The 16,316-nt window shown below is 45.3% G+C and overlaps 1 protein-coding gene across 1 annotated transcript in view; it reads right to left on the minus strand.

Annotated features, from left to right (window-relative positions):
* The window catches only part of ATP8B4 (ATPase phospholipid transporting 8B4 (putative)), a 157,077-nt gene that overhangs the window by 97,956 nt on the left and 42,805 nt on the right, over positions 1-16,316 (minus strand). The window contains exon 5 of the mRNA XM_077828428.1: positions 10,204-10,265. Coding sequence (XP_077684554.1) covers positions 10,204-10,265 — 62 coding nt within the window. The remainder of the gene's footprint in view (positions 1-10,203; positions 10,266-16,316) is intronic.

The following is a 16,316-nucleotide window of genomic DNA, read 5'->3' on the forward strand; positions in this document are numbered from 1 at the left end:
TCTACAAACTTTATTAGCACATTCCCACTTTTTGTGCCAAGGTCAGTAATAAAAAGATTAAATAAGATTGGTCCCAAAACCAGTCCCTGAGGAATTCCACTAGTAACCTCCTTCCAGCCTGACAGTTCGCTTTTCAGTATGACCCATTGTAGTCTCCCCTTTAACCAGTTCCTTATCCACCTTTCAGTTATCATACTGATCCCCATCTTTTCCAAATTAGCTAATAATTCCCCATGTGGAACTGTATCAAATGCCTTACTGAAATCAAGGTAAATTAGATCCACTGCATCTCCTTTGTCGAAAAAATCTGTTACCTTCTCAAAGAAGGAGATCAGGTTGATTTGGCACAATCTACCTTTTGTAAAATCATGTTGTACTTTGTCCCAATTACCACTGACCTCAATGTCCTTAACTTTTTTTTCCTTCAAAAATTTTTCCAAGACCTTGCATACTACAGAAGTCAAACTAACAGGCCTGTAGTTACCCAGATCACTTTTTTTTCCTTTCTTAAAAATAGGAATTATGTTAATATTTACCTACAAAAAATTATGTTAAAAGACTGTTAGGATTGCAAAGTCAACCACTAACAGTTGAGTTGTGTTACACAAAATCTTTGTGTTATATAGTGAGCAAACAGATAAGTTGTAAGTTTTAGCAGGGACTGAGGGGCAGCTGCAAGCAGCACACAAGGAGGAGTGGATAAAACAAGTTGGTTTTGAGAGGGGATTAGAAGGAAGAGAGTGAGGACACTTCGGATGAAATCCTGGCCTCCTTGAGGTCTAGGGCAAAATTCTCATGACTTCGGTAGGGCCAGGATTTCATTGACGGTGACCAGGAAGAGGGATATCGTTCCAAACATAAGAAACAGCATGAAAGGGGGTACTAAGATGAGAATGGGATGAACAGATAAATGGAGCGACACAGAGAGAAGAATGTGCAAGGTGCAATGGGAGGCAACAGGTGATGGATAGGCTTGGAAGAACTTTAAGAATGAGAAGGCGTTTGAATTCTATGTGGAAAAAGAGGAGGTGGTAAAGATACCTGGCAGGAGAGTGACACTGCACTATAATTACTTTGATCGCTTTCATAGTTATTATTGTTGCCCCTTTTTGACCTAAGCAGCCAGTCAAAGTTCAGGGCCCTAGGTATATTCCTGCTGGATGTAGAAATTGATGGAGTCTGTTACTTTCTTTGAGGAAATCTTGTTTATTTACAGAGACAAATTCTGTTCTATCTGTTCTCAGTTGCTGTGTGTTCCACCTTCCCTCACTCCCCCAAAACCCTACCCAAACCACTATGCCACAAAATGCCTCCAGCCCCTCACTCCAAAATCTCCTAGTGGGTTCACAACCTCTTTTGCTTAGACAGGAGTTTGTGATGGACTTCTCCTTATAGTTATGATAACTGAAAGATATGTTCACACCTGTCAGTCTCAGCAAGGTTTTAATTTGACCTGTAACAAGGTTTCACCCTGCTCATAACATGGTTATTAATTATTTGTATTGTCCCATTGGCACCCTGGAGCCCCAGTCATGGACCAAGACCCCACTGTGCTAGACGGCTGTGCACACACGGAATAAAAAGATGGTCCCTGTCCCAAAGAGTTTAAAAGATATGTACTGATGTTCTCCTGTTTGAAGAAATGAGGATTAGAATGCTGCCCCTATGGTTCCAGACCCCCACCTCTTTCTGTGTGTGTGAGAGAGATTAAACCTCAAAACCAAACACCTCATTCATCATTTTTCAAATAATAAAAGGAAAATTTAAACAAAAATTCAAAATTTTTCCTTGCAGTTCAGAGGAACTGAAAACAGATGGAACTCTAAAAAAAACCTATTTCCTCTGCAATGACAAATCATGAAAACTATGTTCAGTTCAATATCTTTATCAATGATTTAAATAATGGCATACAGAGTACACGAATAAAGTTTGCGAATTGATACCAAGCTGAAAGGGGTTGCAAGTGGTCTGGAGGATAAGTTTAAAATTCAAAACAATCTGGACAAACTGGAGAAATGATCCAAAGTAAATAGGATGAAACTCAATAAGGACAAATGCAAAGTACTCCATTTAGGAAGGAACAATCAGTTGCACACATACAAAATGGGAAATGACTGCCTAGGAAGGAGTACTGTGGAAAGGGATCTGGGGGTTATAGTGGACTACAAGCAAAATATGATTCAACAGTGTAATGCTGTTACAAAAAAAGCAAACATCATTCTGGGATGTATTAGCAGGAGTGTTGCAAGCAAGACACGAGAAGTAATTCTTCCACTCTACTCCGCACTGATTAGGCCTCATCTGGAGTATTGTGTCCAGTTCTGGGCACCACATTTCAAGAAGGATGTGGACAAATTGGAGAGAGTCCAGAGAAGAGCAACAAAAATGATTAAAGGTCTAGAAAATATGACCTACAAGGGAAGATTGAAAAAACTGGGTTTGTTTAGTCTGGAAAAGGGAAGACGGAGAGGGGACATAACAGTTTTCAAGTATATAAAAGGTTGTTACAAGGAGGAGGAAGAAAAATTGTTTTTCTTAACCTCTAAGGATAGGACAAGAAGCAATGGGCTTAAATTGCAGCAAGGGAGGTTTAGGTTGGACACTAGAAAAAACTTTCTAGCTGTCAGGGTGGTTAAGCACTGGAATAAATTGCCTAGGGAGATTATGGAATCTCTATCACTGGAGATTTTTAAGAGCAGGTTAGACAAACACCTGTCAGGAATGGTCTAGATAATTAATCCTGCACATATGCAGGGGACTGGACTAGATGACCTCTCAAGGTCCCTTCCAGTTCTATGATTCTAAAGAAACTTTGGGGCTCCTACATCCCATCAGCAGGGAGCCAACCTCTCTCCTATTCCTAGGCCCCTTTTAAGGCAGCTGAGGATGGGAGTTTGGGGCTCTTACATCTGAAACAGCGGGGAGTCAACCCCCTCCTTTTATAGCCTCGTCCCCTTTCACCTCATATGAGGGAAGGGTGACTAGGACCTGGGTTGGGGATTATGTGGATATGATTAAGGAAAGGATGATGATCTGCCTATACATTTTGTTGCCGAGTACTCACAGATATTTTAAGAGAATAAAATTGCAACCTAATGAAACCACATCCACTGACTCCTGTCTTTATTCCAGAGCAGACAAACAATATACATACTGTTATAACAAGCTAAGTCAAAGATGAGAGAGGAAGCAATTGAGAAAAAACAACTATTATACAGTAATGACTGAAACAGTAAGTGAAAACTCCATAGTGAGCCTTGAAACCAAGCAGTGGATAGACTAACTGCTGACCTAGTACTCAGAAAAATCTAAAAGCACCTTCATGGAAATATCAACATCTTAAGAAATAATCTATGTCCATAAAATATATTGAAATCTTTGATGAAAGGTGTTATATAAGTCAAAGCATTTATAATCACAACCACAAAGTTTCCATAGTACAGTATTAGTTTTTTGTCACGACCTAATAAGTTCCAAGAAAGGATTAATCATAGAATCATAGAATATCAGGGTTGGAAGGGACCTCAGGAGATCATCTAGTCCAACCCCCTGCTCAAAAGCAGGACCAATCCCCAATTAAATCATCCCAGCCAGGGCTTTGTCAAGCCTGACCTTAAAAACTTCTAAGGAAGGAGATTCCACCACCTCCCTAGGCAACGCATTCCAGTGTTTCACCACCCTCCTAGTGAAAACGTTTTTCCTAATATCCAACCTAAATCTCCCCCACTGCAACTTGAAACCATTACTCCTTGTCCTGTCCTCTTCTACCACTGAGAATAGTCTAGAACCATCCTCTCTGGAACCACCTCTCAGGTAGTTGAAAGCAGCTATCAAATCCCCCCTCATTCTTCTCTTCTGCAGACTAAACAATCCCAGTTCCCTCAGCCTCTCCTCATAAGTCATGTGTTCCAGACCCCTAATCATTTTTGTTGCCCTTCGCTGGACTCTTTCCAATTTATCCACATCTTTCTTGTAGTGTGGGGCCCAAAACTGGACACAGTACTCCAGATGAGGCCTCACCAATGTCGAATAGAGGGGGACGATCACGTCCCTCGATCTGCTCACTATGCCCCTACTTATACATCCCAAAATGCCATTGGCCTTCTTGGCAACAAGGGCACACTGCTGACTCATATCCAGCTTCTTGTCCACTGTCACCCCTAGGTCCTTTTCTGCAGAACTGCTGCCTAGCCATCTGGTCCCTAGTCTGTAGCTGTGCATTGCGTTCTTCTGTCCTAAGTGCAGGACCCTGCACTTATCCTTATTGAACCTCATCAGATTTCTTTTGGCCCAATCCTCCAATTTGTCTAGGTCCCTCTGTATCCTATCCCTGCCCTCCAGCGTATCTACCACTCCTCCCAGTTTAGTATCATCCGCAAATTTGCTGAGAGTGCAATCCACACCATCCTCCAGATCATTTATGAAGATATTGAACAAAGCCGGCCCCAGGACCGACCCCTGGGGCACTCCACTTGACACCGGCTGCCAACTAGACATGGAGCCATTGATCACTACCCGTTGAGCCCGACAATCTAGCCAACTTTCTACCCACCTTATAGTGCATTCATCCAGCCCGTACTTCTTTAACTTGCTGACAAGAATACTGTGGGAGACCGTGTCAAAAGCTTTGCTAAAGTCAAGAAACAATACATCCACTGCTTTCCCTTCATCCACAGAACCAGTAATCTCATCATAGAAGGCGATTAGATTAGTCAGGCATGACCTTCCCTTGGTGAATCCATGCTGACTGTTCCTGATCACTTTCGTCTCCTCTAAGTGCTTCAGGATTGATTCTTTGAGGAGCTGCTCCATGATTTTTCCGGGGACTGAAGTGAGCCTGACTGGCCTGTAGTTCCCAGGATCCTCCTTCTTCCCTTTTTTAAAGATTGGCACTACATTGTACATTGGCACTAATCATTGTACAAAGGGCCAGTAACACTGGCCATTATTAAGATTGCTGGACATTTCTGCTCATAAGACCCTATATATTCAGTTGCTTATAACTTTGCAAGATTTTAACCATTTGGGATGCAATTCTCCAAGCTGGGTGGCCTCAGCTTGAATGGTTTTGGAAAAATCTAGAAAACAATTCAGACATTCCCAAGAATGAAGCTAACATTATTTTTCAATGTTAAAGACCTGGAAATCTTTTTTTTTTCCTTTGGGTTTTTTGTTTTTTTTTTGGCAAGCTCTAGTGCCCTAGTGCTTTGGAGCAGGGACTTGAAATTGGGCCGAGGGTTGGCCTTCGTGTCAGGGATGTGCCTTTTGCCATCCCCGTGAAAAGCCACCCAAATTTGGCCAAGCTACAAACTTTTGAAAAATCACAGTTCACACATATCCAGAGACTAGCTACATCAGAGGTGGGCAAACTACGGCCCGCGGGCCACATCTGGTCCGCGGGACCTTCCTGCCCGGCTCCTGAGCTTCTGGCCTGGGAGGCTAGCCCCCAGCTCCTCCCCTGCAGCCTCAGCTCACGGTGCCGCCGACACAAGGCTCTGGGCAGCAGGGCTGCAAGCTCTTGCCGGGCAGCGCAGCTGCAGAGCCACGGCCTGACCCGGTGCTCTGTGCTGCATGGTGGCGTGGACGGCTCTAGCGGGCAGCGCGGCTGTAGCGCTGCCAGCCACCGGTGCTCCAGGCAGCACGGTAAGGGGGCAGGGAGCTGGGGGGGGGTTGGATAGAAGGCAGGGGAGTTCAGGGTGGTGGTCAGGGGTGTGGATAGGGGTCAGAGCAGTCAGAGTGGGGGGAACAGGGGGGTTGAATGAGGGCAGGGGTCCCGGGGGGCAGTCAGGAAGGAGAAAGGGGGTTGGATGGGGCGGCAGAGGGCAGTCAGGGGCAGGGGTTCTGGGGGCAGTCAGGGAGAAGGGGTGTTTGGATGGGGCAGGGATCCTGGTGGGCAGTCAGGAATGAGAAGAGGGGTTGGATGAGGTGGCGGGGGGCAGTCAGGGGCTGGGCTCTGGAGGTGATCAGGGGACAGGGAGGGGTGAATGGGTAAGGGTCCTGGGGGGCCATCAGGGGACAGTGAACGGGGGGGTTGGATGGGGCAGGAGTCCCGGGGTGGCTGTCAGGGGGCGAGAAGCAGGGGGGTTGGATAGGGGGCGGGGGCCGGGCCACACCTGGCTATTTGGGGAGGCACAGCCTATCCTAACCGACCCTCCATACAATTTCAGAAACCTGATGTGGCCCTCAGGCCAAAAAGTTTGCCCACCCTTGTGCTAGATCTTAGCAACTCAAAAATCTCAGAAGAATTTGCCTTCAATGAGCTTGCTTGAGCCTCTTATAGCTCGTAGGATGACCAGACTGCACAAGCACCATCTCCACAGCATGCTCCCTACAGCTCCTGACTACAGAAGCAAAGCCAGACTTTCCTTATAATGGATGCTCCTGACTGATCTGGGCCAGGGTGGGGCTTGGCACTGGAAAGAAGAGCAGGGAGCCTCTCTCTCCTGTCCTTTCAATCGTGCCCCTGCTGGCACCCAAGCAGCATGGAGGAGGAAGCCATCTGATTCAAATGCAGAAGGGACAAGAGCTGGACATAAGGTGTTGCAGGAGAAGGCCTGTGGAGTAGGTGACTGGGCCAAGGAGCCTGGGAGGCAGAGCCTGTGACTGGAGGCTGGCAGGGGGTGGAGACTGGGACTGGCTGGGCAAGGAGACAAGGTCTGGGAGCTGGGAAAGGAAATGGGGGGTACTGGAAGTGGGAACCAATGGGGCAGCAGAAAGGAGGTAGGCGTGAGGGGAGACAGATCTGACAAGGGATGTACAGGGGGGAGAATTGGGGCTGACTGGGCAAAGACAATGGGACAAGGAACCATGGTAGGTGAGGACATCGAGATTGGATGAGAGGAAGACTAGTGCTGGAATCCAGTTGGAACGGGAATGTGGGCAGTGGAAGCGGCAACTGGAGTTCAGGGGGAGATAAAAGAGAGAGATAGGGAGGGAACAGGGAATGGCTGGATAAGGAGAGGGAACAGGGAATGGCTGGATAAGGAGACCAGAAAGGGAGAAACTGGGACTCAGACAGGAGATACTGGGAAGTGAACACTAGGGCTTTCAGTTCCTAGGCAGTGGCTGGGCAAGGAGATTGGGATTAATATCAAAAGCCATTGAAGTGGAGACTGGGACTGACTAGGTGAAGACAATGTCAGTGGAACAGGAGTCAGTAGTGAGGTAGAGGCAGGAAAGGGACTGAGACAGATTGGAGGGGATAGAACAGAAGGAATCGAACTTGGGAGGAAATTGCCAGAAGTGTCTGTTGCACCTAGAGCACACTGTCCTGAAATGGAACCCAAGATTCCTGAGTTTCCTCTGCTGTCAGCAAATATCTGTGAAATCCATTGACAAAGTGTCCCATCCCCCTCAAGAGCTGGTCCACGTAAACAATAATCTACTACTACTATCAGTTACTCCATAACCTCAAATGGCAGAATCTTTGCCATGGTTCCAAACCTGCTGATGAACCACGTGTGTATCAATATGATGCCACATGATGGAATTTCTTTTTTTTTTCAGTTTGATTTTAAAAACCTAAGCTATTGCATATGGTGACCGGGCTGACCTTACCATTGGTACTGCCTAGAGATTAGGTCCCTGGATTTCAACTCTTCCCCCATCTCTAGCGTCTCCTGCTGGTGGTCACTCTGGTAGATAGTAACTCAGCCCTCTTGCCAGGTCACCACAGAAGTCTACCTCTTTCCAGGGTTATGGAGTCCAATAAATTATAGTAGTCCAGTGTCCCCCAAAAAGGACTTTCCAGCCCAACTCCAGGCCCCTGAAGGCCTCACACCCTTACTTCAGGGCTTACAATGCCTATGTCGCCCTCATCACAAGGAGGGAAGGGGTAATGCCATCCTTGCTGCTGCCTGGCTTGTAGGGGAGCCCAGGCTCTGACTGGCAGCAATATCAAGGACCCAGAAGTGCTCTGAGGCTGCCTCCCTGGCCACTTACTACCACTTACTTTTCCAGTCCAGGATGTGGCCACAGTCTCACCAAAAAAAACATGGAGTGAAGGGTTCCTTAATCCTTAAGAACAAGCTACTACCTCTTCTGGGGCCTGGGGGAGTTGCCACTTGACCTCGCTCCTCTTTCCTGCAGCAAGGACTCCTACTCTACATTTAACTCAAGCACTCAAAAGTTAAAAATGTCAGAATTAAGGTTGCCTGAGCCACTTTAATTTGGACCCCTTACTCACACGTATTATGATACTGTCGTTAATTATGTGATCACATATTATTTTTGTCACAGGAACCCTGCCTCATTCAGTGCACAAGATGGACCTGCTTTGGGGATGAATCAGGGTGGTGGAGTAAGAGACGGCTGTCTATATGATCACTGCCTCCTATGTTGAAGAGGTTGGAACAAGTGTAGTGAACGAGGCAGGGGACTGCAGGAGGAGAAAGGATGGTCTCATGGTTAAGGAAGTTGAATTCTGCCCTGGATAACTGGATTCTATATTGGTCTCCACCACAGGGTTCCCATTTCAGGCTAGCTAAAACAAAACTTTTCACACGGAGTCACTAATTGTGTGTTCCTCATTTTATGGGTGTCTGACTTGAGTCCCTTGGTCTGATTTGCAGAAGTGCTGAGTACTCACAGCTGAAGTCAATGTCTCTGAACATATAACATGCTACATAATGCTAAGTACTCTGAAAAATCAAGTCCTAGGCATCTCAAATTGTGCACCCAAAATTAGTGGATACTTTTACTTTCGTCTCTCTGTGACTCAGTTTACCATCTGTAAATGGAGATAATGCCCACTTGGGAAACATAAATTCATTAATATTTGTGAAGCACTCATATACTGTATTGATGTGCATCATAGAAAAACCTATGAAGAAATTAATAATTCTGTCTTCAAAGCAGGGTTTGAATAGCGCGCAGTAAATAACGGATGGAATCACACATTGAACAATGAGGAGAAAACAAAATATTGAACAGCTGCTTATTAAGTGAGCACCATCTATCCTGTGCACTGAATGAGGAAGAAAAAAATAGTATGTGATCATATAATTAAAGACTGTATCATATGCATATACAGAAGGGGGCGAATTAAGGTTGCATGAGCAACCTTAATTCTGGCATTTCCTAAATTTTGAGTACTTAACCTTGGAACTGTGCAGGATCGGGCTAGATGGCTACAGGAGCGTAATAGAAGGCCAATAGATTAGCCCCAGGCTAAGTAGGTCCCTTTTCCCTGGGTAAGGTAACAGGGAAGTTTCCAGAACAAACAGGAAGCTTCTGGAGACAATTAAGACAGGCTGATTAGAACACCTGCAGCCAATCAAGAAGCTGCTAGAATCAATTAAGGAAGGCTAATCAGGGCACCTGGGTTTTAAAAAGGAGCTCACTTCAGTTTGTGGTGTGCGTGTGAGGAGCTGGGAGCAAGAGGCACTAGGAGCTGAGAGTGAGAAGGCGGACTGTTGGAGGACTGAGGTGTACAAGCATTATCAGACACCAGGAGGAAGGTCCTATGGTGAGGATAAAGAAGGTGTTGGGAGGAAGCCATGGGGAAGTAGCCCAGGGAGTTGTAGCTGTCGCACAGCTGTTCCAGGAGACACTCTAGACAGCTGCATTCCACAGGGCCCTGGGCTGGAACCCGGAGTAGAGGGCGGGCCCGGGTTCCCCCCAAATCCTTCCAACTCCTGGTCAGACACAGGAGGAGTCGACCTGGACTGTGGGTTCAGAAAAATGGCCAAGCTGGGGGACCAAGGCGAGCAAATCCGCCAATAAGCGCAAGACCCACCAAGGTAGAGCAGGAACTTTGTCACAAAACCTTAATAATGTTCTTCTAAAATAGTTTTTTGTGTTTAATAGGATTAAAGTCAATGTACTAGACTGTTCATGTGAATCTTTAAAAGGAAATTTTAAAAGTAGTTTGAGACAACAGAAGTACAATGAGCAAAATTAAAATGAAACTAAAAAAATAAGAGTTAAAGAATTTCTAAGGTACCAAATTCTTCTATCATTCTAGACAACCAAATCTAATTAAAATCAGCAGGAATATGGATTATGAGAAAGAGTGAATCTTAAAACTGGATCAAACCAAGAAATTCCTCAGTGAAATCTCTGTTATCTTACAGGAAAAAAAAATTTTGATGGTTCAATTGCATAGCCCTATAGCTTGAAAATGCAAAAGAATTGTGATTGAATATTGGTGAGATAATCTAAAAGTTAAAAATAAATCGACCATCTTTAAAATCTGTTTCTTACCTGCCATCAATGAGTACTTCAGCCTGTCGATTGTTCACCTGGTTATCACTCTTATGGCGAAACTGCAATATTAATGACATAAAAATACTAGTTAGTTTTTTGTGATCCAAAGTGAACATAAGGACCTGATCAAACAAGGAACTTAAGTATACAGATAACTTTAAGCAAGCAAGCAGTCTCTGTGAGTGAAATCCATTGACTTCAATGGGACCAGAATGTCACACATTTATTTTACATAATTTTCATGACATAAAAAATATTTTAATAAACTCTTTGTTTTTAAAAATGAATTGGTAAACACTAAAGTATTTGCCCCACAATAATTTAATTAACACATGCAATATTCTATGCATTTAATATAAAAATTAGCAAGCCATTGCCTATAAAAGTATTTATTGACTGTTGCTAACTAAATAAGTATACATTAAATCATAGACATTACAGATCGAAAATTGCTCTCCTCATCCATAACATTGCCAACGAAAAACAAGTTTTCTACTGCTTTGTCCAGTCCAGTTTTATGTGCCCAGAGAAAGGCTTCCTCTGCCTTTCTTTAGTAAACTATCCCACAGCCTAAAAGACACACTTTCACTGGAAGAACTTTTTATAAATAACTTTTCCTTTATATTCCACAAAATAATTCTTCTCTCATTTTCATGTAAATATTCCAAATTATGCCACTGATACCATTCTAAATAATTCCTCTCCATTCTTGGTGTCCTTATAAATATTTATGAATTATTATGTACCATTCCCACTTAATAGTTGCTCAACTAGTTTTACATATTTAGCTCATATAATCTTTCTTCATAAATCTATCCATCCAGCCTCAGCTATTTTTGTTGCTCTTTTTCCAACTCTCTGAAATTTATCTACATCTTTCCAAGAGGTAACCAAACACTGAGAACAGTGTTTCTGGTGCACTGTTACAAGACCCACTAGAAAAGTACTATCATGTCCTGGCACTACGATCCCTAGCCCAAAATTGCTTTGGATATTTTTTTCCCATATTTTGTTTTAAACTCATAGCTAATACCATGTCCACTCTTCCTTCTTATATAAGTCTTTTTTGGAATTAATATTTTCCAGGTATCTCCTTCCCCACTGAACATAAGTATTTTGGATAATTTTTCTTTATTTATTCTAGTTTGCAATTTTCCCCACATTGGAGTTAATTTTGTTTTTTCCTAGCCTCTCTGTTTTTTTGTATTATTTGTTTGCAACTCCTTCCAGTTTAGTATTAAACTGCATTTGCATTCATTAATATGCATTTTTAGTTCACTTCAAGTTGACTGATGGCAATGTTCAGTAAGACTAAATCTAACCCCAGTCCCATAGAAATCCATCTAAATATCTCCAACATCTCAATACACTGATGGTTATCCTTAGTGAATTGTTTGCAGTCCTTCAGCCAGTTCTCAGCCCATTTAAAAATCCAAAACATCCAGATAAATTTAATCTGGTGTATTTCCCTCATCCACATTAACATACTGCACTATGTCCCAAATTCAGCAACTTACTTAAACTCACGTCTAACATTAAGCACAAGGAGCCCATTTAAAAAAATGGTTACCTACCTCTTCATAACTGTTGTTCTTCAAGATGCGTTGCTCATGGACATTCCATTCTAGGGAACAGAACACATGCCATTTCCTGTTCTGGTGGGACACACAACAAGTCCACCTTGGGAGTTCCCCACTTCCGGAAGATAATACTGACTACCTCGGGATGGAGCGACCACTCATGGCAAGACGAGAAAGTCCTGCTGAGGTGATCTGCCAAGATGTTCCTGGTTCCAGGCAAGTGAGTGACTATTAGATGAATGGCATGCCACACACAAAAATCCCAAAGGCAGAGAGCTTTTTGACAAAGGGCTGAAGACCTGGTACCTACTGATGTAATACAACGTGGCGGTATTGTCCATAAGGAGCTGCACCACTTTGCCCTTTAGGTGGGGCAAGAAAGCCTGGCAGGCCAGGCGAACAGCTCTGAGCTCCCTGACGTTGATCATCCCACAACCAGTGCCCTGGGTGCTCAGCTCACCCAGGTGGGCTCCCCAGCCCAGGTCCGAAGCATCAGAGACTACGGTCAATGACGGGTCCGACAACCATATGTGGTCCGGCACCCTGACTACCTGGTCTAGGTCGTGCCTGTTGGGGATGTAGACCAACGTCAGCTACACTCGCAGAGGCCGGAGATGGAGCCGAGCATGGCTGATAATGTATGTACAAGCAACCATGTGGCCCAACAGCCACAGGCAGGTTTGGGCTGTGGTGAGCGGGTTGTTCTTTACATGGGAGATCAAGTCTGACATGGCCTGAAAACGCGCTTCCAGAAGGAAGGCTCTGGCTCGCGTGGAGTCGAGACCCACCCCATGAATTCTATTCGCTGGACAGGTGATAAAGTGGATTTTTTCTCGTTTATTAATAGGCCCCCGTCACAGCAGGTGACATGCACTAGTTCAAGGCTCCTCTGTACTTGCTACTGAGACCTGTCCTTGATGAGCCAGTTGTTGAGATATTGGAAGACCTGGACCCCTTGATATCTCAGGCCACTAGCTCCATACACTTTGTGAACACCCTGAGAGCCAAAGGGCAACACCATGAATTGAAAATGGCATCTGCCCACTATGAAATGGAGGAAACATCTGTGACCTTGAGAGTGGCATACTAATCTCCCGGATCCAGGGAGGGGATGATGGAGGCCAGGGAGACCATGCGAAATTTCAACTTTCTGAAAGACTTGCTGAGGCGACGCAGTTCCAGAATGGGTCTGAGTCCCTCTTTTGCTTTCAGAATTAGGAAGTAGCGGGAATAGAACCCTTTTCCCTTCATGTCCCAAAGGATCTCCTCCACCACCCCCACGCGTAGGAGGTTCTTGACCTCTTGGACAAGGAGTTGCTCGTGAGAAGGGTCCTCAAAGAGGGACGGAGAAGAAGAGGGGACGGAGGGAGGGGCAGCTGAAAATTGCAGGATACAGCCCCGAGAAACTATGTCCAGCACCCAGCAGTCCGAGGTGACCCATAACCAGGCCGAATGGTAGGGACGAAGGCGGTCAAACATAGAACAAGTTGGATCCAGGCGTTGCTCTCAAGTGCATCTTCAAAATGAGCACTTCTGATTCCCAGGATGCTTTGCCGGGCCGGGCTGCCCTTCTGTGCCAGAGAAATTCATCTTCCAGAGAGCACGGTGGGGTCATCGCCACCTGAGTCTGCCGGATGACCATCGCCACTGGAGACCAGTTCCTGGAGCAAGAGGATCGGTGCCGGTATTGAGGGGACCGGTGTCAGTGCCAGGGGGACCGGAGATGTGATGGGTAGCACTCTCCAGGGGCAGGCGACCAAGATCTGCACGGAGAGGTCGACCAGCAGAAGGGCAAATGGTGCCAGTAGTACAGACACCAGCACCTTCCTCTAGGCAATCCGTGTTGAGACAGGGGGACCACGATTGTGGTGCCAGTGACCAAGGGCAGGGCCCAGATGATCTGGGCTGTGACTCTGGCAATCTGCGGTGCAGAGGTGGAAAGCACTGTCTCGTCTCGGGGGATCGGTCGCGCTCCACTACCCTCTGAGGGATCTTAGTGGCTGCTTGCCCTCGTGGGGAGCCTCTACTGTTTCCTGCAGCACGTGCTGTGTCGGCGGCGCAGGTGGAGGCCTCTGCTATCTTGGTGCCATGAGAGCTTGGGACTTCGATGTCATCAGGGGTTTGGGTCCCCTACCACTCCTGGGAGTTGCAGTGGACCTTTTAAGGAGCTAAGAGCCCCAACCGGCACAGATGCGTGGCTCTGGAGTGGCTGGGCAGCCCAAGCTGGGTCCCTTCCGATGGCCCTTCTTGCCTGGTGCTGGGGAGCCATGCTTCCTTGCTTTCTTCTTGGGCACCGGCAATGGGAAGCAGTGCCAGGCAGGTACTTGGTGAGTCTTGGCAGGATGGCTTGGAAGCCGGATGAAGGACAGACTCCATGAGGAGCAGCCTGCAAACAAATATCCCACTCCCTCTGACTCCTGGGCCGAAAGTTCTGACAAATACGGCACTTGTCCTTCATGTGTGATTCCCCCAAGCACTTGAGGCAGCTGCTGTGGAGGTCACTTACAGGCATAGGCCTGTTTCAGTCCACACAGGGCTTAAACCCGGGAGACCCGGGCATGCCCTGCCTGCGGCAAAGTCCCCACTGGGATTCTAACTACTAAACTACTTAACACTAACTACTATAAACAAACTATTTACAAGGTCCTACAGCTCAAGTCAGTAGAGACAAAACTGCTAGCCCTTGCTATGCAAGGAAAGGCACTCTGACTAACCACCACCGGTTGTAAGAAGGAACTGAGAGAGTGTAGAGCTGGCGGCGCCTGATATACCGACGCATGAGCATGGCACTCAAGGGGGCGCTGTCACCAGCCCTACAGATACCGCTAAGACAAAAATCTCCAATGACCATGCACATGGGCACGTGCACACCCTAGAATGGAATGAACATGAGCAAGCATTTGAAGAAGCATTAGGCTTGCACTTGCCCCTTGAACACACCCAAGGGTGCTGGAACAAACTTTATAGTGGGGGAGCAGATGATGGAAGCCATAGAAACCAGAGAAGTAGACTTTCTAATGTGCTGGGGGGCCTACTTCCTCCTCTCCAGTGCCTCCTGCACGCCACAGAACAGCTATTTGCGGTGGGCGGGAGGCACAGGAAGGGAGTGGGAGGCGCTGATCAGCAGGCGAGAGGCGCTGGAGAGAGGGGGAGGAGCTGTGGGGGGGCTGCTGGTGGGTGCTCAGCACCCACCATTTTTCCCATGGGTGTTCCAGTCGGCGCCTATGATGGAAACCATGCATTTGGTGTTTGCTATCACTACTTCAAGCCAGCACCACTAGTTGCTGCACCACTGAACACACCTTGCAGAATTGGGGCTCACAGGTGTTACATAAGAGCATTTTAGTCTGATTCTGAGGGAACAATCAGCCCAGTTACAGGAAAATATAAAACCTTACTCATGTCAATTAGTAAGCCTATTTGAAGTAAATACTACTCAAGGTCAATAAGGGTTGCAGAATCTAGCCCAACATTTTTGATTTTCAACTCTTTGGCTACAATAGGCTCTTTCCATTTCTAAGACACACATGCTCAATACTTATTTTATTAAAAAATCATTTTTGGCCCAACATTCAATCATCATTACATTTTATGACTTTCTTTGAAGATGAAACATGTAAAATGACTTATTTTTGAGAAACAACTTGTTACAGCATGTATTTTTATTCAAGAAAAAAAACTTAGTGGCTGTCAAAGGTTTTGTTAATGTTACACATTAAAGAAATCCAAAGCAACCCTGGCTTTTGACCAGATAGCTTACTCTAAATGTAATAGTACATTTATTTAAACATCAATAGCACAAACCGTCTCAAAATTGTTTTACCTCTAGTTTGGCAGAAAACTTATTTTATGTAATTCAAAAATTATTATTTGTTATTTTTATTATTTCTTATTTTGTATGGTCTATTTGTTCTCAGCGTGAAGCAAGTTCCATTTTTATTATCAAAGTTTGAGAACCTTGAACTGAAGACTAAGCATTGTGTCTGCCAGATCAAGTGAATGCTCTTTCAGTGATGTGTTGTTATCTGTGATTGTTTAGAAACAGGGGCTGTTTAGAAACAGCAAGCAAATTCCATGGATACCAAAGGCACTGCTGCTTTTAAAATTTTTAGAATTTGTATATTGTTCTCACTGAACAGGGGTGATGATGGTGGTATGTTCCCACTAACACATCTGAGCTGGCTTCCCTTCATGCTCAGTGGGCAGCCTTCTTCAAAAGGTCTCCACAGACAGATAATACATAGTAGAGAGGACACCAGACTAGCTGCTTTACCTTTTCTTTTAATTTTACTTCAAACATACTTTAATTTCTTATAAAGACGTGGGCTGAGATTTCCAGAGGAGCCCAAGGTAATTCATTGGGAAATTCAATGGGATTTGGGCATCTTACAAAGGCTTTAGGCTCCTTTGTAAATCCCAGCCATATATTTTTAATGAAAGGATAAAGGAGAACTCTACGGGTGGAGGCGGAGAGGTGGGCAAAGAGACAATTGTTCATAGATTTGTAAGGCCAGAAGGAACAATTATGAA

Source organism: Eretmochelys imbricata, chromosome 10, assembly GCF_965152235.1.
Source record: "Eretmochelys imbricata isolate rEreImb1 chromosome 10, rEreImb1.hap1, whole genome shotgun sequence".
NCBI lineage: Eukaryota > Metazoa > Chordata > Testudines > Cheloniidae > Eretmochelys > Eretmochelys imbricata.